This window comes from Chrysochloris asiatica, unplaced genomic scaffold, assembly GCF_000296735.1.
Source record: "Chrysochloris asiatica unplaced genomic scaffold, ChrAsi1.0 scaffold00052, whole genome shotgun sequence".
Taxonomy (NCBI): Eukaryota; Metazoa; Chordata; class Mammalia; order Afrosoricida; family Chrysochloridae; genus Chrysochloris; species Chrysochloris asiatica.
This window is the reverse complement of record NW_006408570.1, coordinates 4,490,836-4,516,686: the sequence shown is the minus strand read 5'-3', so window position 1 is coordinate 4,516,686 and position 25,851 is coordinate 4,490,836. Positions and strand designations below refer to the sequence as shown.

General features: G+C 38.9%; 1 protein-coding gene and 1 non-coding gene across 3 annotated transcripts in view; both read right to left on the bottom strand.

The window, feature by feature from the left end:
• The window catches only part of TIA1 (TIA1 cytotoxic granule-associated RNA binding protein), a 37,779-nt gene extending 20,392 nt beyond the window's left edge, over positions 1–17,387 (bottom strand). For both annotated transcript variants that reach the window (XM_006862920.1, XM_006862921.1), the window contains exons 1-3: positions 17,145–17,387; positions 3,037–3,133; positions 248–346 (exon numbers count right to left, since the gene is read on the bottom strand). In XM_006862920.1, coding sequence (XP_006862982.1) covers positions 248–346; positions 3,037–3,133; positions 17,145–17,170 — 222 coding nt within the window. In that variant the 5' untranslated portion in view covers positions 17,171–17,387. The remainder of the gene's footprint in view (positions 1–247; positions 347–3,036; positions 3,134–17,144) is intronic.
• Positions 17,388–17,713: 326 nt separating this feature from the next.
• Positions 17,714–17,784, bottom strand: TRNAG-CCC. Its single transcript has one exon. It is a non-coding gene; the product is annotated as a tRNA-Gly (tRNA).
• Between the last annotated feature and the right edge of the window lie 8,067 nt (positions 17,785–25,851).

Here is a 25,851-nt window from a genome sequence, read left to right as displayed (position 1 = left end):
TCTATGGTGTGGTGCTAGAGGATAAGCACTTGACTCCAATGTCAGTTTGAACAGAAAGGTTCTATTACTAGGAAACCCTACACAGGGTTCACTACGAATGGGAACTAACTCCACAGCACTTAACAACAACAACAACATATCAAATATGAGTAACTGACATTTTGCTGTGAATATTTATAAAAAAAGAAATGAAGCTGTATATAGAAGTTTCCAGTACAAGTCACCTTCTTTCATTCTGACCGCTTACCTTACCCATTATCTTCCGCCCGTTCATAGCAGCTAGTGCTGCAGCTGCGTGACGATGCTCATAAAACTCCACAAAACAATAGGGATCATTTCCAGCTGTCTATTGGAGAAAAAACACAAAATCCATTTTAAAGTTTGATACTCCCAATTCCTTAAAATTAAACAACATTATTTCTTTGTGTGTGTATGTGCCAGGTCTTATACAACATCTCAGGTATCAGGGAAAACAAAGAGTTTATTCCACAAACATTTAGGCAAGAAAATAAATTAACTCCTCACTTACTGACTTATCTTGTTATCCAACATTTCACATTTACAATAGTAAATATCAACTATTTGATAATTTTGCAGATTAACGAACACTGGTATATGTCAACTCGGTTGAGGCATGATTCTTTGAGGTTTGGCAGTTACATAATGATATAATCTGGCAGATAATGATGTAGCCATCCACTGTTTTGTGGTCTGATGTGGCCGTCCTCCATCTTTGCAAAAGGCTGATTTTTACTTAACAAGCTAATGTTTGGAACCTAACCAGGTCGCTACATGAGGAAGAGTGCAATTTAACAATTTAATAATTTCTTTAAGCCACAAAAGGTTACATTTGACTAGACTGCTATTTACAGGTCTTGCTGTTATGATTTTTCTCTCTTCCCTATCATGTTTTCTTTTTAGTGCTACAATATGCATATACCTCTTTGCTGTTTCTGATTTTGAACTACAGGTAACCAGGCTCTGAAAACCAATTAGTTTTAGAATGGGTTTTTAGAATACGAACTTTCTGGCGTCCATTTTTTGTCTGGTTAACCTTTAAAAAATTCTCTGCTCTAGCCTTTAAAAAATGCTCTCCTCTTATTTGCCAGTGTTCCAGGTAGTTGATTTTAAGTGAACCTCTGAAGTCTTACTGTAAATTAAAACAAAAGAAAAAACACCCAACACTTACATTTAACCTAATCCATTAATCTACTACCGTCTAACTGATTCCAACTCATAGCAACTGTATAGGACAGAGTAGAACTGCTCCTTAGGGTTTCCGAGGCTAGGCTGTAAACCTTTTATGAAAGCAGATTGCCTCATCTTTCTCCCAGGGAATAGCTGGGGGTTCAAACTGCAGCCCAATATTAACTCATTGTGCCACCAGGGCTCCTTCATTTTACACCTGTTAACACCAAATGATACTATAGTCCATTCTTCCGTTAATCTTACACATATTGTTAAATTAAAAAAACTTGAAAATGCTAGTAGAATCTAGGAAAATACTTTGTTTCATGAATAATTAATAGTTTAAAAATATCACTAGCAAAGATTCCTATGAATTTTAGAGCAAGGAGGCAACCACAAAATTCATAATTTGGGGACTATCTAATATTAAAAAATACATAAAATATAAAAATATTTTTTAAATTGCAAATTTCAAATGAATGCTATACTTAGTGAGAATTCTATGACAAAGGTAGGTTCACAGGCATTAGAATACAGTTAGCAAAAGGAGCTTGCACTTTTTCTGTATCGCAAACGAATGAAAAAGAATTTCATTTCACTTAATTTTTACCCAGAAAATCATATTTAAATAAAAAGATTCTATGCATACACATCAAGGAGCTCTGGTAGCGTAGTGGTTACAAATCGGATGGCTTAACCAGGTCAAAACTATCAGCCGTTCCTCAGGAGAAAGATAAGCATTCTGCTCCCGTAAAGATTTACAGCCTCGGAAACCCTGTGCAGGGTCACTATGAGTCAGAACCAACTCCATGGTACTTAACAACAACAACAATGCATACACATCAGCTTTTAAACTTCAGTCCACCAACTACTATTGAGTTACTTCTGACTCTCAGCAACCCTCTGGAATAAACAGACTAGAACTGGCCCTGAAGGGTTTCTGAGACTAAATCTTTACAGGAACAGAGAGCCTCATCTTTCTCTCTTGGAGGGGCTGATGGGTTTAAACCACCAACCTGATGGTTATTAGAATAATATAAAAAAAACAATAATTACGAATATACGTAATTGTTTTTGATCACTTTAAAAGTTATCAAAAACAAAAAAATACAAAAAATGGCAAAGGACATTTACCTAAAGACAAAGTTGAAAAGAGAAAGGAAAGATGGTAGAATGGAAATACAAACCACAGGGAGGAAGTGGGATGAGAGGATAGCAAACACTGGGATGAAACCAAGTGTATTATTTGTTGAAGTAAAACTAATGATCATCTCTATAAGCTTTCATTCAATTCACAATGAAAAGTTTAAAAAAAAAGTGGCAAAGGCTAAGCTAGCTAGTCTTTTCTATAGGTCAGACAGCTATTAACTATTTGCCTAGTGATCATTTTCCCCAGGAAAATATCTAAAATGTGAACAAGGCAGACACCAGCAGCATGCAAACCAATGCAGAGGATTTATGTTTAAGGTAGATCACTTCAAACTTAAATCTTTCCTTTATCTCCTTTCTTCATAAACAAAAATAGGAATATATGCTTTATAATATTTCTATTGAAGATTTGCAATAATGCATCTATTTTAAAATAACTGATTTCTAGATTAACCAATCACTTTACACTACATATAAAAATAAACAATCCTGAGGTCTTAATGTATTGTAACGTAGAAATGACCCTCTCTTTTCCTTTTAATTAGTGAAACAAACTCAGCAACCCAAAAATGATTTGTTATAAAATCACAAAAATCTATATGAATTAAGATTGTATAAACGAATATAAGTGTTTTTGGAAATAATGGTATTATGTAGTATATGAAAAAGAAGAACGTTAACTATGTAAAATACCCTTACATCCATTATCATTTTGCAGTTTTTACAAGGTCCAATTTGGCTAAAGAGCTGGAGAATTAGAGCTTCTGTCACATCTCTGGAAAGGTTACCGACATATCTGAAACACAGAGAAAAATAAGTAACCATTTTAAAACTTACTTCTTTTGAATAAAAATTTTCTACGGTTGTTTATAGAAAAATGAATTTTGGGATTAAGCACGCCTTTTATATAAGCTATAGTAGGAGCCTTGGTGTGGCACTGTAGGATCAGTACAAGATCAGCAGTTCAAACCTTACCAGCTGCTCCTCAGAAACCCTATACAGGGTCTCTACGAGTAGAGACTAACTTGATGGCACTTCACAACAACAGCAGCTGCAAACAGCTCATAAAAGTTTGCAAAAACTGCAAAATCTCTTTCAAAATATAGTAGACACTGAATATCAAAACCATTAGGCAAAAGGGTGGTGTGGAAGTGGACATTCACATAGAGCCAAAGTTAGTTGATAGGGAAAACCCCATTTTAAAAGTGGGAAGCTCTGGCTGTTAACACTGTAATTCAGTGATCAAACTTTAAATCATTTTAAAGAGGGGCAATGAGACTGTATATGTACAATATGAGTATGTGGACCCTTAGCAACATTCTCGTTACTGACCATTCTCTCCATAACAAAATATTCTTCTTTTTGTTTCCCTTGCAGTATATTCACTTTATTTTCTTCCTACTTTGAACTTTAAATACTGTTTCTTCTTGCTCAGTTTTTATTTTGTTTTGTTTTTTGGGGGGGTCCTTTCCTCTTCTATCTCATGTTTGTTTAATGAGATTTTTCAAAGGAATAATTAATTAAACATGAATTTAGTTGTTGTTGTTAAATGCTGATGAGTCAGCACCAACTCATAGCGACTCTGTATAGGTTTCCAAAGGGTGACTGGTAAGCTTGAACCGCCGACCTTGCAGTTCAAACGACTTTGTAGTCCAGTGCATTCACCCATAGAACCACACCAGGACTCCAGTGTTGATATTTGTTGTTGCTGTTAAGTGCTGTTGAGTCGATTCCGACCCATAGTGACCTTGTACAGGGTTTCTAAGGAACAGCTGGTCAGCTTGAATCACTGACCTGGCAATTCAAACGACTTTGCAGTCTGACGCATTTAGCCCACAGCGCCAACCAGTGTTGACATAGTGGTGTGTATATTCATGGTGTGGCACTGATGGATAATGTGCTGTGGACAGCAAGGTTGGTTTGAACCACAAAGTCGGCAGTTCAAAGTCACCAGCCGCTATACAGGGTAGCTATGAGTTGGTACTGATTCAACGACATTTTTAAAAACAATATTCTTGTTGAATTAATTATTCCTTTGAAAAACTTCATATACAAACATGAGATAGGAGAGGAAAGGACCAAAAAATAAATTAACAAAAATAAAAACCAAGCAAGAAGAAGTAGTATTCAAAGTAGGAAGAAAATAAAGTAAATATACTGCAAGGGAAACAAAACAAAGAGTATTTTACTACAGAGAGAACGGTCAATACGAGAATGTTGCTGAGAGGTCAAATACAAAGAGGACCCAAATGTCCAATGGAATTAGCACTAGGGAGGTTTCATTCATGATCTGAGCCCCAACAACCTGAGTAGTACACTGAAGACAGAAGCTAAAAATTCATGGGAAAGGAAAAAATAGACGCTTCAGTAAGTCTGCTTAAGCATCAATCTTCTACTAGTATCAGAGGGAATGTTACCAAAAAATCTAAATGCTCATGGAGATGTTTATCCTGTAGTTTTTATTATTTTTCATTTAGTAAGTCACCATAATTAAGGATATATGGTACTTCTGGAATTTCAAATATTTGTTGAGTATTTATGAGTGTATAAACACTGGGGAGGAAAAAGAAAATAAGACACAGTCCTTACCTTGGTTTGTTGGATAATATAAAAGAATTCATGACCACAAGACAGTTATCAGGGTAACTTGGTTAGTTTAACCTACAACTGCTATGGAAATAGAAAACTGAAGATCATTTGAGAATTTAATAAGAGTCTTATCCACGCTGACAGTATGTGAATTGAGAGGTGATCTAGGCCTTAAAGGGTTTGCTCTAGGGTAGGAAAAAGATGCCATTTGCAATAAGAGAAAAGGAAAGAGTAAAAGTATAGAAGCAGCAATCAAAGTTCTCACATTCCAGAAACCACTTTGTAAATGACAGAACTTAAAAAGCATCTCTTTGGAGAAAAATGCTCATTCTAAGGCAGGTACAAGGAACATACAAGATGAACATGGATGAATCTGGAGCATCTTGTGGCACTCAAAATGAATGCTTTTTTAAAAATGAAAAGAAAAAGATATTGCTGCAAGTTCTACTCATGGATGTTAAAATTAGCTGATAAACTTTGAGAAAAAAATATTTTCATGGCTTCAAAACATTTATCGGTTTTTAAACAATGAATTGGTAATAACACATCCATAAATTCAGACTTTTTTAGCAACTCTATGTACAACAAAAACACTGTCCGTTCATGTGTAATCTTCACAGTCTTTTCTGTTTGAGACCACTGTTGTAACCACTGTGCAAGTCCATTCCATTGAGTCTCCCTCTTTTATAAGGATAAGATTGTTATGATTCAACAGTGAGTAATCGTTATCATGATTAATTGTGACTGTCACAACTGTAAAGGGAGTTTTATAACAAAAACAGGGGAGCAGTTAATCTTACAGTCCAGAAACAGAGGACCCTAGGACCATAAAGGGAGAAGACCATAAGCAGAATGCAGTACCTTATCCAAAGAAGCAGTGACACCAGAGATGAAGACAGAGAAGAGGACATGGAGAGAGAGAGCAGCTGAGGAATCTACATTCATGGGAAGAGAGGGACTAAGAGCTGGCGGCCAGGAGGCAAGCTTACAGTTGTGCCCTTTGGTTGTTTAAATGATTATATATTCCTGTTTTTGTGTACATCCCCTCTTCCAAATAAAACCAAAAAACAAAGAGAATAGGAGCAAATACTGTTGAATGATGATGCACAAAGGAGATTATAATCATGGCAATGAAATGATGGTGTAAAACTGATGTTCTCCCATGTAAATTATCACACATTTCAAAATTAAAAATTAAAAAAAAAAAGAGTCACTCTCTTTTCCCTTTCTACTTTACCAAGCATGATGACCTTCTCCAGGGATTAATCAGTCCCTCTTGACAATACATCCAAAGTATGTAAGACAAAGTCTTGCCATCCTCCCTTCTAAGGAGCAATCAGGCTGTAATTCTTCCAAGACAAATTTAATCATTCTTCCGTGGATCAAAGTAAAATGAAATCTTGATTGTGGATCAAACAAAAATGAAATCCTTGACAATTTCAATATTTTGTGTGGTGCCATAGGATAAGCATTGGACCTCAAGGTCAGTTTTAACTGCAAGATCAGTGGTTCAAACTCACCAGCCGCTCCTCGGAAAACCTATACAAGGTCACAGTGAGTCAGAACCGACTCGATGGCATACAACAACAATCAAGACACTACTTATTGGAGAACAAACAAGATGGTGGATCGGACAGAAGTGCAGTGAGGAGATCCATCAGCAACAACACAGAATACTGGACCAAGGTGGTTTCAGGGGATGGTGCCAGAACTCTGAATCACATATAAAAGAATATTTAGAAGGTTGGAAGGCTTATAGCTAGGGTAATTTGTAGCAGAAGCAAGAAATCCATTGCTTTCTAATTCAAGACACTCAGCTGCTCCCAGAGCCGCCACCTTGGGAGAGACCAAGTGGGGGAAGGATCACAGCAGCCACGGATGCCTGATAGAAGGGCAGAGATAAAGGTGTGGACATCCTTTTTTTTTTTTATATCCGTTCATTAGTCTCTCACTGTCAGCACTCCTCCATTCTGGTCTAGAGTGGGTGCCTGAGCAAGTGAACACCCCACCACACCCCCAGAGCATTCTACTACGCATGCACACAGATCTCCTTGAACTTTAAAGTGACAGTTTCCACTTAAGACCAAACAGCAGTGCAAAACAGCCACAGCCGGCTCTGAACTGTTTATCACTGTGAAAAAGGCCTGAACGGGGGTTGTGGAGTGGGACAGGCAAACTAAAAAGGAAATTGGCCGAAAATTAAATCCTGAGTTATGTCACAATGACCAACAGTGACATCTTGAAATTTCTCAGGGAGAAAAATGAAAAGGTAAGCCCATCTCCTAATCACATATACCTGGAGGCAATTACAAAGCATAAAAAATAAAAAAATACACATTCATGTAAGTATAAAGGCCACAGATAACTCCTGAATATGCCCCCAAAACAGAAAAATGACCATATCAGCACATATCCAGAAACGAGATAAAGTGACTGAGGCAAATGAACTGGAAGTAAACCTATACTCCATCCATACTGCAAGATGGGCAGGCTTTGGAAATGCCTGAGAAGGAATTCAGAAAAATGATTATAAAATGTATCAAAACACTATATAATGGAGTTGAGAAAAATAAGGAAGAAGTCAGGAAAGTGCCACAGGAAAAATCAAATAAGATAAATACAGCATTGGAAACAATTCAAAACCTACAGAAAGAGGTCCAAACAATTAATAATAAAATATCAGAAACGGACAATACACTGAAATGGCAAAGGAGTAGAATTGAAGAGATAGAAACCAGAACTAATGAGCTAGAAGATAAATCTCTCAACACAAAAAAGGATAAAAAAAAAAATCTGAAGAAGGCCTAAGATTCATGTCGGACAACATGAAGACGAATAACTTAAGAATTATCGGCATTCTGGAACAGGAAGAATCACACAAGTCCACAGAGGAGATAGCTGAAGAGCTTCTGGAGGAAAATTTTCCTAACATCCTGAAAAGCCAAAAGATAAGCATTCAAGAAGCTCAGTGAACCCCAGGAAGGATAGACCCTAAAAGATAATCACCAAGACATATAATAATCAAGCTCTCCAAAATCAAAGATAAAGACAGAATCCTGAAAGCAGCTAGGGAAAAGAGATGTGTAACAAAGTCAAGCAAATCAGATTAAGCTCAGATCTCTGAATAGAAACCATGCAGGCAAGAAGGTAATGGGAAGACATATATAAAACCCTCAAAGAAAAAAAAAAACTGTCAACCAAGAATGCTCTACGTAACAAAGCTATCAATCAAATATGATGGTGTAACCAAAACATTCCAGGATAAACAGAAGCTAAGGGATTTTGCCAAAGCCAGCCCTGCTATGAAAAACATTCTAAAAGAAGTTCTGTGGACTAAGAACCAACAATAACAGACAACAACCAGAGAATGACGTACGTGGCAGCATCACCCTGAACTCAATTGAAAAATGGAAATATCAAGAACAGAATAAAATTATAACAGATCTGGGAGGTCAGGCTATGATCAAAACAATTACAATGTGAAAGAAGGTAAACACAGAGGAACAGAGATTCAGGTGGTAAGAAGGTCAGGTAGATTACAGGATAAAATATACTATCTTAAATAGAGGGAAGACTTAATGGAATATAAGGTAACCACAACAGTGGCGTTGGGGTGGGGGGTTTAGTTTGGGTGTTGGGGAGGGCAATACAAGAAGGGGGAGGAGATGTAAGACCAAGATAGATAAGGGAACACGGAGACAGGTTTGAATGGCCTAAGTGGGACAGAAGTAAATAGTGATGCATGCTCAACCTTGGAACAGGGCTCTGTGATCTAGGCATAGTTTGAAGAAGGGAAAGAATACTAAAATGCTTGACTGTCTTATGAATATTGGTTTCTCTTGCCTACTACTGTAAAATAGACACTTGAGTGGATAGAAAGGAATGTTGGGAAACATGATTACAGAAAACTTGTTAGCCCGTCTTCAGCCTATAACTAATTGGAGTATCTAAAAGGGGTTCTAGAACTTGCCCAGTGAAATAGGCTTCTTGCAAAGCCTTTGCACAGTATAGGACCTTAGGTGGAATCCTGAGTCTCATCCAGAACCTTATGATGTGGAACATTCCCACTAGAAAGGACAAGGAGACCAGCCTGGAACAGCTACAGCAACAGAAGATACATCTTCAAAGAAAGATCATCAAGAAAAACCCAAAACAAAAATGTCAGCATGATTGGCTACTACAAGAATAAGCAAGCTGTTCACCAGGAAGCCATCAATGCAAGTAATCAAGTTTCTTCAGGAAAAACTTCCCCCTAAGACTGAAACTCAAAGGGAACATATAGACAGGCATATTAGCTTTTTGGCGACCACATTGGTCTACTAGTGAGTGGAAGAGGGGGAAAGGCAGCAATGAAGAAATGGGCTGAGAAAAAAAAAGGGCTGAGTTCAGCCACATTCCATTGACTCCTGTTGACCTGGAGATGAGAGAGAGAGGAATGGCTGGTTTGTCCAAAGTGTAGTGAGACCTGGGGACACTTGAACCCATGGACAAGGACATAGCCACAGAGGGCTAGAGTTGAGAGTGAAGCATCCAGCTGATATGAAGTGAGGGGAGATGCACAAGAACACCCAAACTTGCAGACAGTACCCATTTGACCTAGCCTCAAAGGCTTGATAATCAGAGCTCGACTAGAGGAAGATTACCAAAAAAAAAAAAAATTTTTTTTTATAAAGGAAACAAGGGTAAATTGCTACAATTTGATGAACCTGACCTATACTCAGGGAGGCAGTAACTCTAAATATCAACAGAGAAGGAAGGAGTCTTCACATCAAGTGTTAATGCTTTCCCCTCTGTACACAGGGTAGATAGGGACAGGCAATTTAGACATTGTCTACCTAGAGGGGGGGCGATGAAGGCACGAAGTGACTGGCTTGCAAAGTTTCAAGAGGGAGTTTAGTTTCAGAGTATTGGTGTGGGGGGGGGGGAGTGGGGGAAGAGTCCCCACTGAATAGCTGAATAGTTTTCATCTTGTCTCCACGGGAGAAAGATGAGATGAGGCTTTCTGCTCCCGTAAAGATTTACAGCCTCGTAAACCCTGTACAGGGTCGCTATGAGTTGGAACCGACTCCACAACACATGACAACAAGATGAGTCTGGTGAAAAGAGATGGGGATAAGATTCATATAATTTAATAGTTATCATTACTACTAATTTTGACTGTCACAATTGTAAAGGTAGAAGTTTTGTAACAAAAACCGGGGAGTGGTTAATCTTAAAGTCCAGAAACAGAGGACCCTAGGACTATCAAGGTAGAAGAGTACAAGTGGAATGTGGGACCTTATCCAGAGAAGATGCAATGCCAGAGGCCGAGGCAGAGATGGGGACAAGGAGAGGGGGAGTGGCTGAGGACTCTAAATTCATAGGAAGAGAGGGACTAAGAGCTGGTGGCCAAGAGGCAGACTAGCAGAATGTGCCCTTTGGAGGTGTAAATTATTATATATGCCCAAGTGTGGTTAAAAAAAAATTTTTTTTTAAATAGCTAAAATGAATAAGAGAGAAATATTGTTAACTGATGGTACATGGAGGAGATTATAATCATTGTAATGAAACAAGGTGTATGATTTGTTGAATGTAAACTTCACTCTATCCACAATTGTTGTTGTTAAGTACCACGGAGTCGGTTTTGACTCATAGTGACCCTACAAAGGGTTTCCAAGGCTGTAAATCTTTACGGGAACAGACGGCCTCATCTTTCTCCTACGGAACCGTTGGTAGTTTCAAACTGTCAATCTTGAGGTTAGCAGCCCGATTCATAACCACTACGCTACCAGAGCTCCTTCTATCCACAATAGAAACTTTCAAAAAAAAAAAAAAAAAAGCTGCTTATTGTCCATTTGTGAGGATTTTTGTTTTATGTTTAAGTGTAATTCATACTTACTTAAAGTCTTTCATCTCCATCATTAAGCAATTCAAGTCCTCTTCTCTTTCAGAAAGCTAGGCTGTGTTATCTGCATATCCCAGGTTTTTAATGAGTCTTCATTCAATCCTGATATCATACTGCTCAGCATACAGATTGAATAAGTGTGGTGATTCTTTCACCAGACTTACACCTTTCCAGATTTTAAACCACACAGTATTTCCTTGTTCCATTCTGACAACTGCCTCCTGGTCTATGGATAAGTTCCACATCAACACAATGAACTGTTCTGGAATTCCTATACTTCACAATGTTATCCATAGTTTAATATGATCCACATAGTCGAATGCCTTTGCATAATCAATAAAGCACAAGTAAATATCTTTCTGGTATTCTCTGCTTTCAGTCAAAATCCACCTGATATCAGCAATGATATCCCTCATTTTATGCCTTCTTCTGAATTTGGCTTCAATTTCTGGCATTCCCTGTGGATGTACTGCTGCAACTACTTTTTAGTTATCGTTGGCAAAATTTTACTTGCTTGTGATTTTAACGATACTGTTCGATACTTTCGGCATTCTGTTGCACTACCTTTCTTTGGAATTGGCACAGACATGGATCATTTCAAGTTGGTTGGCCAGGTTAAGCTGCCTTCCAGTTTTCTTGGCATTAACAACTGAACACTTTTAGACTTCCATCTATTTATTGAAAAATCTCAATTGGTATTTTGTCAATTCCTGCAGCCCTGATTTTTGCCAACGCCTTCAGTAGGGTCTGGACTTCTTCCTTTAATATCATCAGTTCTTGATTACATGCTACCTTTTGAAATGGGTGAACACTGACAATTCTTTTCGGTACAGTGACTCTGATGCTTCCTGTGTCGTTCATAGTTATTGCCCATTGTTGTTGTTGTTGTTATGTATCATTGAGTCAGTTCTAACTCATAGTGACCCTGTACAGGGTTTCCAAGGAGTGGCTGGTGAATTAGAACTGCCAATCCGTTGGTTCAAACCACTCTTGTGGTTCATGCTTGCTTACAGTGCCATACCATGACTCCATTTTTGCCCATAGAATCTTTCAATATTGCAACTTGAGGCTTGAATTTTTTCTACAGTTCTTTCAGCTTGAAAAATACCTAGCATGTTCTTCCCTTTTGGGTTTCTAGCCCCAGATTTTTGCACATTTATAATAATGTACTTTGTCTTCTCAAGTCACCTTTTAAAAGTCTACTTAGCTTTTCATCATTTCTTCCTGTTGCTTTAGCTACTGCACTTTCAAGAGCAAGTTTCAGAGTCTTGTCTGACACTCATATTGATTTTTCTTTCCTATCTTTGAAATCATCTTTTGTTTTCTTCAAGTATGATGGCCTCTCACAACTCCTGTGCTATTTGATTATTAGTGTTCAATGCATCAAATCTACTTTTGAGGTAGTCTTTAAATTCAGGTGGGATATACTCTAGGCCATACTTTGGCTCTTAAGGACTTAATTTTAATTTTCTTCAGTTTGATGTTACACTTTTACAAAGAAACCTACTTATTGGTGATGTCATTCTCACATCCTATATCCATTCGTAATTACTATTGCTCTATTTTCAAAGCATATCCAAAATCCAATCACTTCTCACTTCCACCAACACCATATTATTATTATAAGCCATTTATCTCTCACTTAGATTATAATCAAAACCTCTTGACTAGTACCTTTTTCTTGCCCTTTTAAAGCTTAAAAAGAATAGTACTCCCTCTACTTAAAATTCTGGACTTTTGGTATGGTGCTGTAGGATGAGCACATGCTGATGGATTATGAACCACAAGGTCAGCAGTTCAAACCCACCAGCTGCTCCTCAGAAACCCTATACAGGGTCACTATCAGTCAGTCAGAACTAACTTGACAGCATGTAACTACAACTTAAAACTCTATAGCTTCCACATTTCACTCAGATAAAAGACAAAACCCTCCTAAGAGACTACTCAGCAAGCATATCCCTGCCTGAGGGCCTTTGTACTTGCTGTTATAGAATGCTTCACCTTCGGAAATTCATATGACCCTCTCTCACCTCCCTCAGTTTCCTACTCAAATGTCACTTATCAGAGTATAAGTCTTCTTTTACTGTTTTTTTTTTAATCAACATGTCCCCATTTTCCTTACCCTACATTATTGTTCTCCTTAGTGTGGTGCTCTTAGTTAATGCACTAGACCGCAAGGTCGGTTTGAATCACAAGGTTGGTGGTTCAAGCTCACCAGCCATTCCTCAGAAACCCTATACAAGGTTGCTATGGGTTGGAAATGACTCAAATGCACTTAACAACAACATAATTGGCCAAAAGTGTGTGAAGGGGAATGGGATAGGTAGTAAGAAAGAAAGATAAATAAGCATGAGGATATAAAAAGGCAAAGCTTACATTAGTATGTTGTTGTTATTTAGGTTCTGACTCATAGTGGCCCTATATAGGGTTTCCAAGGAGCAGCTGATGGGTTTGAAGCACCAACCTAATGGTTAGCAGTCCAGTGCTTATCTTACCACACCACTTAAATATAAATTAGAATTTTCCATAATAAAAATAAAATGTGTAAGTAGTTAAATGCCATCAAGTCAGTTCTGACTCACAGCAATCCTGTATAGGTTTCTGAGGAGGAGCTGTTGAGTTTGAACCTCTGACCTGATGGTTCAAACTGAAGTTGCACTCCAGTACTTATCCTACACGGCACACCAGGACTCCCATTCAACACTTATTTAGTTATAGGCTTTTAATGATGTTTAGTTGTAGGCTATGTAAAGATGTCCTACCCGGGTGTGGAAGGAGCTCTGGTAGCGTAGTGGTTACGAATGGGGCTGCAAACCCCTAGGTCAGCAGTTCAAAACTACCAGCGGCTCCGCAGGAGAAAGATGAGGTGTTCTGCTCCCATAAAGATTTATAGGCTTAGAAACCTGGTGCAGTCTCACTATGAGTCGGAACTGACTTGACTCGATTCCACGATATTCAACAACAACAAATTCTGGTGTGGCACTGTGGGTTAATGCGCCAGACTGTAAAGCCATTTGAACTGCAAGGTTTGTGGTTCAAGATCTCCAGCTGCTCCTCTGAAACCTTATAGAGTGTCGCTGTGGGTAAGGAACCTATTCGACAGCACTTAACAACAACACACATATTTTATGTAGATCCACATTCTTTGTATAGCTCCCTCAAAAGAGAGTGAGTACACATAAGCATTTGAGAGTAAATCACACAAAGGATATTAAAGATGCCTGGATTTGGGAGAACAACCATGAATTAACACTAGCAATGTTTTTCTTGTGTATAGCTTTTAATTAACTAATTATCTTAAAGTGACCAAAGGCCTATTCAGACTCTCTATACACATTTTAGGAGTCTTGATGAGACACTGTACGATAATCACTAGACTACAAAGTTGGTTTGAACCACATGGTCAGTGGTTTAAACTCACCAGTCACTCCTCAGAAATCTACACAAGGTTGCTATGAGTCAGAATCAACTCAACAGCATTTAACAACATATACATTTTATTCTTTTCATTATGGAAAATTATAATTTATACATGAGTGGCGCTGTAAGATAAGCACTGGGCTGCTAACCAGATTGGTGGTTCAAACTCACTAGTTGCTCCTCAGAAACCCTATACAGGGTCACTATGAGTTGGAACCAACTCAACAACACTTAATAACAATAGTAGTTGTAGGTGTCCTGGGTGTGGCGCTGTGGGTTAATGCACTGGACTGCAAAGTTGGTTTGAACCATAAGGTCGGAGGTTCAAGCTCATCAGCTGCTCCTCGGAAACCCTATACAGAGTCACTATGGCACTTGACTTGACAGCACTTAACGACAACATATTTAATCAAGATTGGCCCAAATGCAGGAATGGGAGTTTTGGTTAAAGGAGACAGAAGCCGGAGTAGGTATAACAGGAAATTTTAGGGCACGAAATACTCTCAAGAAAAGAAAATCTCAATGGGGTATTCTAGTAAGGGATAATACAACTGCCTTTTGGTTCAGGTCCAGGTTCACCATGAGTATAAGTAAGTGTTCTAGGGTATCCAATCTTCGCAATGTTATCCATAGTTTGTTATGATCTATCCATACAGTCGAAAGGCTTTGCATAGTCAATAAAGCACAAATAAGTATCTTTCTGGTACGCTCTACTTTCCGCCAAGATCCATCTGATATCAGCAATGATCTCCCTCATTCCACGTTCTTCCCTGAATCGTTGCAATAATTTAAAAATTATCTTCAGCAAAAGTCTAAATGCATGTGATATGAATAATATCAGACTATAAGAACCCTAAATTATGCAATATGTCGTTTGATTTCTTAACTGCTGCTTCCGTCTAGAATATGCACAACATGCTACTGATATGTGTTGTAGAGTTGGTTCCGACATAGTGATTCTGAACTACTGACCTTGAGGTTAGCAGTCCAGTGATTATCCTACAGCGGTACCCCAAGACTTCATTCAGAATATATGAATAAGAATCCTACATTAAAAGATGTTACACAAAGATGAGCAGCGCTCAGCCCACTATCATACTTCCAGCCAAGAGGCAAGGAGAAAAAAGCAATAAACTCCCTTTTTTTAGGGAATATGAACCACTGGTGGCAGCTGTTAAACAAAAGGTTGGCCGTTCGAACAGACCAAACGCTTTAGGGGAGAAAATTATGGCAATCTGATACCATACCAACTACAGCCTTGGAAACCTTATAGGGTAGTTCTACTCTGTCCTAAAGGGTCACTATGAGTTCACCTGAGCAATGGGGTTTAGTTTTTTAAATTATCTACAGAGAACATCTTTCAAGAAAGGAAGGTCACTCACTAAATGGTGGTGGTGGTAGTGTGCCTTGGAGTTGGTTCCGACTCACAGAGACCCTGCAGAGGGTTTCCGAGGCTGTAAATCTATATGGGAGCAGAAACCTCATCTTTCTCCCTCGGAGCCGCTGGTAGTTTCGAACTGCTGACCTTGAGGTTAGCAGCCCGATTTGTAACCACTGAGCTACCAGAGCTCTTTAGTCACTAACTGCTGCAGTGGTTACAAGTGGGGCTGCTAACCTCAAGGTCAGCAGTTCAAAACTACCAGCAGCTCGAAGGGAGAAAGATGAGGTTTCTGCTCCAGTAAAGATCTACAGCTTCGGAAACCCTCTGCAGGGCCTGACACACAACCACCATCACCATTAAAGGAATATTCTAAGGCAACTAGCAGATTATAAAATAAATAGCAGAACATTTACTAATTTACTACAGAAAGTTTGACTGCATTTTTCATATAGGTTACAAATATTAATTTAAGGCTGAAACCTTTTGAGATTAAAAAATAATGGATTACATTGCACTTTTATAACAGCTATATGTAGAAAGTTACAAGAAGAAAACGGAAAATTGCTTTTTTAATGCAGACATTACTCAACCTGCCAGTATTTCAGGGATGAAACAATGAGCCTCATCAGGAACTCACTGTTTTTAGTTCCTTTGAGAAAAGCAAAGAGGTAGGATCACTTTATTCGATAATACTTAGAAATTGAAAAACAAAGGAGAAAGCAGTGGGAAGTTAAGACTACAAAGAAAACAGCCCAAGATGAGATCATTTAACTAAACTTGACTTAAAATGTTAAGGTATTTATCAACTGTTGCTTCCTAAAAACTGCCCACTCGTTCAGTAACAGGTCAATCACAAGTAGCCTGGGATTACAGAAATGTATAAAGTCCACTGCTCCTCAGCTGATGTATACCTTCGGCTGAAAATTCTGCTTTTAAAAAGCACTTTCAAAATCTTGACGTGGTCCAGCTAGGACTGTTGGTGGGGGAGAGTTGGATGCTACAGAAAGAAAAAGGAAAGAAAAATATGGGGTTTTTTCCCAGTTGGCAACTACGAGAATAAAGTTAACCTCACTGAAAATAAGTGCAGTTGCTTCAAGGAAAGAGGGGAGAAAAAAAACCCTAACTAAAAAGAGAGTTTCGGGAAGCAATCAAAATAGAAGGCGTTAAAGATAAAGATGGTTATGGTGGGGAATATATGGGGACAAAAGGAAGGTGCATCGAGTTCTAAAAAGCGGTTTGAACGAAAAAGTTCTGCGGCCAGGCATGTAGAGGGCCCGAGGCGAAGCTAAAGGCCACACGCTACGGTGTCGCAGAGGCGAAGGGACTAATTCAGAGGGAGAACCGTCTCTCCCTTCACCTCGTCCCCTCACAGCCCAGGTCTGGATCCCGAAGTATCCAGATGTGTGTTAAGGAGAGAAGAACCAGAATATCGCGCAATCTACGAAGAACAATAGGCTGGGGAGCGGCGCCGGGCCGAGGCCTCCCTCCCGGACGACCCCCATCCCTCTCCCCTCATCGCTGCCCCAGACTCACAGAGTCTTGGGCATCTCGTCCTCCATGGCTGTTGTTGTCGCGGCGGGGCCTCCGGGTCCAGGTCCCTAACCTTTGCTACCTCCCAAACCTTATGAGTGGCTATGGCTGCAGAATAGCGGGGTTTCTCGGCTGACCAGAGGTTACTCCGCCTCCTTCTTTGGCGGCAATTACACTAAACCGCCCAGCCCAGTGCGAACAATGAAGCACCAATACAAGATGGCGGAAAGCCGGGAGACTAGGAGCACCCAGCCAAGCGACCCGAGCCGCGCAAGCGCAGAATAACCTAGCCCGCTCACCCTCCAGGCCGCCAGACTACACCTCAATCCATAGGTTCACTTGTTGCGCAGCCGCTCTTCCACTCGACGCTAGGGATGTGTTAGATTGCGCAGGCGCATGGGTTAACTTGCAGGACGCGTGTTAAATCTTGTAGTCTTCCAATTTAGTTATAAATTTTTAACAGTGAAAATAAAACATACACCTTTAGAGGAAGTAGTTGTTTTACATATTTTCAGAGAAGCGGAATATTATTAAATAACTTCATGTTATCTAATTTTAAAGAACAAAACTACTGCGCCGCCCGGGAATCGAACCCGGGTCGCAAGAATGGGAATCTTGCATGATACCACTACACCAGCGGCGCTGATGGAAACAGCTTCTTCTAAAATTCTCTAGGAGGAAGTACAGGCAGATGTTCTATCGCTATCAAGATGCATGCTGGTGATACAAATAAATATTATCTCATTCACTTAAAAATAAACACTTAGAGACTATAATGTTATTTTTCTTTGCTATAAGAAGCAACTCAACTTTTCTAATTCCAATACAGTTTAAACGGATGTTCCTACGTTCTCTGTATAGAAAATCTCAAAATATTTTAATAAAAATGTCTAAGAGTCTTCATTAATAATTTGCTTTGATAATGTTAACCACGTCTTTGAGAAACAGGAAAATGTTTGCAGATCTTTCTTTGTTGTAGTTTTCATGATATTTGTATTTCTTTCGAATACACAATATACAAAATATTTGAGACATAGTTATTTAATGCAAATTGGTCACAAGAATCTTAAAGGCAAACGAGTCCGAAACTACATCAATTTCAAATGTCCCCTTTCAGAGAACAGAAAAATTAGTGTCCTGAAATTTTGTTCAGTGACTCATTATGCATTTGTTATTGCATTTGATAAATTAATGTAACTAATTGTAAACACAGGAGAATTGACACATGAAAAAAAGGTGATGTCTTCTTCAAGGTAGTTAGTTCTTTTATATGATGATACACTTTTGAATTTCTGCTTTTCAAATTGTCTGTATGGTTCGTGGCATATTCTGATAATAATCAAACTTTGGTCTTTTTAGGACGAAAAACATAATGTTAATAATGGATAGTATTTTCTTTAAAACACCTTTATTGAGATAGAATTCACATACCATACAGTCCGTTCATTTTAAGTATACAGATCAGTGGTCTTTGTTGTCAAGTGCCTTGGAGTTGGTTCCGACTCATAGTGACCCATAGGGCATCGGAGAAGCCACTATGGGAATGAACCTTGAGGTTAGTTGTTGTTGTTGTTAAGTGCCGTGGAGACGGTTCCGACTCATAGCGACCCTGCACAGGGTTTCCGAGACTGTAGCTTTGTTGTTTTTAGGTGCTGTGGAGTCGATACCGACTCATAGGGAACTTACACCCTGTCCTGCGCCCACCTCACAATCATTGCTACGCTTGAGCCCATTGTTGCTGCTACTGAGTCAATCCATCTCATTAAGGGTCTCTTTTTCACTAATCCTCTACTTTACCAAACATGATGTCCTTCTCCAGCGACTGGTCCCTCCTGATAATAAGTGCTCTGTATGAGAGACGGAAGTCTGGCTATCCTGGCTTCTAAGGAACATTATGGCTGTACTTTTCCTACATAGAATTGTTTGTTCTTTTGGCGGTGCATGGTACTTTCAACATTCTTCTTCAACATCCTAACTCAAATGCATCAATTCTTCTATTCTACAGCGCCACAGTCAATGATTATTTAGTACCCTTGCATTGAGTCCTGGTGTGGCGCTGTAGGCTAAGCACTGGACTGATAACCCAAGGTTGCCTGTGTAAACCCAGAAGCTGCTTCTCAAAACTGACTTGACGGCACTTAACGACGTACAGATTCACACAGTTGTGGAATCATCATCACACTAGTTAAAGAACGTTTACATCACCCACAAAACAAAATTTACCAGTTAGCTGTCACTCCTCATTCCCCATCCTACTTTACTCCCAAACCACTAATCTTTCTATCCCCATAGATTAGCCTATCCTGGACATTTTATATAAATGGAACCACATTAATATGTGATATTTTAGGACTGACTTCTTTGATTTAGCATAATGCTTTCAAGGTTCATGCATTTGGAACATGTATCTTTTTAAATTGTTGAATAAGAAGCCATTATATAAACATAACACAAGTATTGTTTTTACAAGTATTTCTTTAAGTTTTAAATTTTTTATTAAACTTTAAGTTACAAAAGTAATAAAGTACATGCTTATAGTGCTGAGTCAAACAATATAGATACATAAGGAAAAGATAAAGAATTCTATCATTCCCTCACCTTGCGAAAAGTAATATCAACAGGCTAGTATATAAGCCTCTACAACTTACTTTATATATTAATATGTAAGTTCTCGGGGTTTAAAATTTTAAACAATGTGATCATATAATAGATATTCCCTTGCCGGTTGCTTTAATCATTAAAATATCATAGATATTCTGCAGAGACTAATTTGTTGTTTTAAATTTCTTCAGAATAGCCCACAAAAAGCATGTACCCTAATTTATTCAATGCTGTTGTGTGCCATTGAGTGTTCAACTCATAGTGACCCAGTTTAAGGTTTCCAAGGAGTGACTGGTGAGTTTGAACTGCTGCCGTCCAGTGCTTATGGTACAGCACCACACCAGGACTCCTTTAATTTATTTAATGTTGTTGTTAAGTGGGATCAGATCTGTTCCAACGTATAGCGGCCCTGTATAGGGTCTCCGAAGAACGGCTGGTGGATTTGAACCTCTGGCCTTACAGTTTAAACTGACTTTGGGATCCACTGCTTCTATATTTAGTTTATTCAATAGTGTATATGGTAATTAACCATTAATGGTGTTAAAGGACAGGCAGATTACAGTAGTTTTCTTTTTCCATTAGGACAAACAATGTTGCAGTAAGCATCCTGGCACCTATGTCTTTACAAATGGATTCTTTTTTGCTTTTTGCTATAGGATACATTCCGAAAGGTGCAATTGTTCAGTTAAATGGCAATCTTTATAAACAGTGTTTTCTGAAAAAGATTGCTGACCTTCACACTTTCACCAACAATGTTTGAAACTCAGTCCCTGATACTCCACCCCTCTCTGCAATTTTCATCTGCATTAAGATGTTAACACATTTTTTAAAGTTTTGCCAGTACTATATATATATATATATATGTTTTTTTTGTATTTAAGGATCCCTGGTATGGCACTGTCAGATGAGCTCTGAACTATTACCCACAAGATTACAGTTCAGACCCACCACCTGCTCCTCAAAAACCCTATACTGGGTCACTATAAATTGGAACTGACTCAATAGCACCTAACAACAACAACATGGATTAAAAATGGTACATCCTCACTTTAATTAATTTGCATTTCTCTAATACCGAGTGTTTCTTCATATTTTTTGTTTGTTTATTAGTAGTCCCTCTTCTATGAATTTCCTATGTGGTGCTATAGGATAACCACTGGGCTGCTAACCCCAAGGTGAATGGTTCAAAGGCACCAGTGGCACCTTGAAAACCCTATACAGGGTCACAATGAGTTGGAACCAACTTGAAGGCACTTAACAATACTCAATTCATATTTATATTGAGTTATTCACCTTTTATTAGCAATTCATAAAACTTCATATGTTTGTCGTATTAATCACCATCTTGTCTGTCATCATATGAGTGGCAAATATTTTCTCATGTGTTTGTTTTTTAACTTATTGTTTTTGTAATCATATCTTTTGCCATGCTACATGTTTAAGTTTTATTCAGTCAAATATGTTTACCTTTTCTTATATTGCTTCTGAATTTCCTGATTTTCTTAAGAAAATAAATACCATTTGGGCCATATAATTAAGGATACTGAAGAAAGAAGTTGAAGGTGCATTGAAGGCATTGGCAAAGAACAAGGCTCACTGGGAATTGATGGAACACAAACTGAAATCTTTCAACAAATTGATACAGCAATAGAGGATCTCACTCACCTATGACAGGAAATTTGAAAGACAAATAGCTGGCCACCTGACTGGAAAAGATACATATTTGTACCCATTCCAAATAAAGGTGATCCAACAGAAAGCAGAAATAATAGGGCAATATCATAAATCTTACATGCAAGTAAAATTTTGCTAAAGATAATTTAAAAACTACATTGACAGGGAACTGCCAGAGGTTCTATCCAGATTCAGATGAGGATGTGGAATGAGGGATGTCACTGCTCACGTCAAATGGATCTTGGCTGAAAGCAGAGTATACCAGAAAGATGTTTACCGGTGCTTTATTGACTACGCAAAGAGTTTCAATTGTGTGAATCATTACAAGCTATGGACATCACTGTGGAGAATGAGTATTTCAAAACTCTTAACTGCTCATGAGGAACCTGTACATAGACCAAGAGGCAGTTGTTCAAACAGAACAAGGGAACACTGAATGGTTTAAAATCAGGAAAGGTGTGCACCAGGGTTGTATTTTCTTACCATACTTATTCAGTCTAGAATTATATTGCAAATCTAGAATTATATTGCAAATAATTCTAGAAGATGGATTATATGAAGAAAATATGGCATCAGGATTGGAGGAAGACTGATTAACAACCTGTGATATGCAGATGGCACAACCTTACTAGCTAAAGTGAAGAGGACTTAAAACACTGTTAAAGATAAAAGACCGTAGCTTTCAATATGAGTTGTACCTCAATGTAAGAAATAAATGAAAAATCCTCTCCACTGGACCAATAAATAACATAATGATAAATGGAGAAAAAAATGGAAGTTGTTAGACTTCATTTTGTTTGAATCCGTATTAGCATTCCTGGAAGCAACAACATCAAGGAATCAAAGGACATATTGCATTGGGCAAGTCTGCTGCACAAGACCTTTTTAAAGTTTTCAAAAGTAAATTTAAAAGACTAAGGTGTGCCTGACCCAAGCCTTGGTATTTCAATAGCCTCATATACATGTGAAAATTGGACAAAGAATAAGGAAGATCATAGAAGAATTGATGCATTTGAGTTATGGTGTTGGAGAATTTAACAGAGTTCTGTGTCAACATGAGTAGGCCAGGATTTCCAGAGGTTTAGCAGTTGAGATGTACTTATTCCCATGGTGATGAAACCTAATTCAGACATAATTAATTCTATGATGAATGGCTATGCACAATCAATTAAAGCGATGCTTCCTTGGAGGTGTGGCCTGCTCCCAATATAATGGACACTCAGGAAAGGCTCTCTCTCTTCTGCTGGGGACCTGGGACTTTTCAGTTGTGGACCATTTCCTTGATAATAAATTTCTCTTTATATATATACATGTATATGTTTCACTGGTTTTGCTTCTGTAGAAATATTGGCTTAAGGCTTATGGCACTGAAAGAGTGGGGATCCAGAGAAACAAAATCATAAAGATGAGTTTTCTAAATTGGTACTCAAGTCTGACTAATTTTAAAGGTACTAATATAAGGAGCTCTGGTAGCGTAGTGGTTACGAATCGGGCTGCGAACCTTAAGATCAGAGGTTCGAAACTACCAGCCGCTCCGCAGGAGAAAGATGAGACTTTCTACTCCCGTAAAGATTTACACCCTCAGAAACCCTGTACAGGGTCGCTATGGGTCGGAATCGACTCAATGGCACTTAACAACAACAACAATATAAGGTACCGTGCAATAACCGATTGTGCCACTTAAGGAGCTCTGGTAGCGTAGTGGTTATAAATCGGCCTGCGAACCGCAAGGGCAGTTTGCAACTACCAGTGGTTCCACGGGAGAAAGATTTACAGCCTCGGAAACCCTGTGTGTAGGGTCACTATGAGTCGGAACCAACTCCACGGCACATAGCAACAACAATATAAGGTAGAGGCATGTCTGATATCCACTTCATAGGAATCAGCATTGGGTTGATTTTGGGTTTGGTCCTCTTTTCCCCTTGTGGAACCAGAGGAAGACAGACATGGTTTACATATGGTTTTTGCAGATGGTGTCGGGAGAGGGATTCACTGCAAAGGCTCCAGACTCATGAAAGTATGTAGTTTTATGAGACAACGAATTAAGGGGCATAGGATAAAATATTAAAGTAGGGAGAGCAGAGGCTATTGGAGTGCCTGGAGTCAACAGTAGGCTGTTTAAAAAGGACGGCTGGGCTGATACTGGGTCTGGACCTACTGGTATCCACCCTGCCAGAGGCCCAAGACTATATGCATATGAATGGGGTTAGTCCAAGGGAGAAGAAAAGATTGAACTTGAGTGTTGTTAAAAGGTGTATCTGACTGCCTTTTGGACATTGGTTTCTCCTACCTATTATTGTAAAACAGACATATATGTATGATAGGAATATTGGGAATTATGATTACAGAGAGCTTGTAAGCCTGCCTTCAGCCTATACTTGGTTGGATTTGCTAAAAGGGGAGTTAGAATTTGCCCAGAAAAAGTAAACTATTTTGCTTTAAGCCTTTGTTGAGTGTGAGGCCTTAGGTGGAATCCTGAGCACCAGCTGGAACTTTCAGAGTTAGAACATTTGCATTTGAAAAGACATGCAGACCAACCCAGAATTGCTGGAAGAACAACAGGTTCACCATTGAAAGAAAGTAGAGAATAACACTGCATATTTTGGCATTTTGAGTTTCAGAGGCATCAAGGCAAGGAAATTGACCTATGAGAGAAAATTCCCTTCTAGAACTGAAAGTTAAAGGGAACTGGCAGTCCGTATGCCCATCAGTGACCAACTGGGTCTATGTATGAGTGAAATTGGGGGAAATACAACAATGAAGACAAGAGCTGAGTTTGGACATGTTCTATTGGCACCTGTTGACCTTCAGGTGAGAGGAGAAGGAAGGCTGACTGGTCTGAAGTTTAGGGAATTGTGTGAATTCTTGAGCCCATGGGCAATGACCTAGACCATGTGGGCTAGCTGAGAGTAAAGGGACCAGATGTTTTGAAGTGCAGGGAGGTAGGTGTGAACTCCCTCCCAGACTTACAGCTGGTACCCAATTTACCAGGCTTGGATGGCTAGGGCTGAGCTGATCAGAACTTGACCAGATGACGATAAAGATGTTTGCTACTGTGATCAAGTATCAATTGCTACAATTTAATGAACTGGATTTTTGCTTATGGATACAGTAGCTCAAAATTCCAACCAGAATGGAGGAGTCTTCAGATCAAGGAATAAGTTTGTCTCCTCAGTGTACTGGGTTGGTTGTTGTTGTTAAGAGCCTTTGAGTCGATTCCGACCCACAGCGACCTTGTATAAGGTTTCTGAGGAGCAGCTGGTGAGGTTGAACTGCCAACCTTGTAGTTCAGGTGGCTTTGCATTCTGGCGCATTAACTCACAGTGCCACACCATGTGCAATTTAGACATTGGCTATCAAAAATGGGGGCAATAAGGCATGAAGTGGCTGGCTTACAAACTTTCATGAGTGTGCTTAGTATTACAAAGAGGGAACAAGGGATAATCTCCACTGACTAGTTTTCCTCTTTTCCAGATGGGTGTGGTGAAAGGGGTTGGGGGATGATGATAATAGTATTTTATGATTTCAATGGTGAGTAACTGTTAGTAGGATTAATTGTGATTGTTTAACAGTAATTGAAGAAGGAGGAGTAGTTATCTTTCAATTCAGGAACAAATGATCCAAATACCATCAAGAAGGAAAAGCATGAGTAAAGCTTGGGATTCCTGCCTGGAAAATCAGTGACAGCAGAGATAGTGGCAGAGGTGGTGGCATGGAGAGACAGAGCAGCTTTGGACTCTAGGCCCATGGACTGAGTAAGGCTGTGTGCCTATAGGCAGGAGGCTGACTTGCAGAATGTGCCTTTTGGACATTTGAATGGATATATATTTTTTGTTTTGTTTTATATGTTTGCATCAAATATTTTTGTTCTGTTCGTTTGTAACATGTGAGATGTAAATGGGGCCAGTGTGTTTTCAGTTGTTTATGTTTTAGCTGTATCATACTACGGACAAGTATGACTTTACAATTTCCTTTATTTAGAGACTATACATATACTTCATAGGTTTCAAATTGACAAGAGTGGACTGTAATGGTTAGGGTTCTGTGTCAACTTGACTAGGACAGGTGTGCTTATTCCCATGGTGGTGAAACCTAATACAGGTATAGTTAGCTCTATGATGAGTGGCTATGAGCAGCCAATGAATTAAAGGGATGCTTTCTTCGGGGTGTGGGTTGCTTCCAATATAGTGGACATGTGGGAAAGGCATTCTTTCTCTCTCCCACTGGGGACCTGGGACTCTACAGTTGTAAGCCATTTCCTTGATAATACATTTCTCTTTACATATATACATGTAAATGTTTCACTGGTTTTGTTTCTCTAGAAAACTTGGTCTATTAAAAGTGCCATGGACTTTTAGAAGAACAAAAAAATCTATGTTGGGATTGGAACCATCGAAATGAGATGATATACTATGGAATGAATGTAAAACTAAAG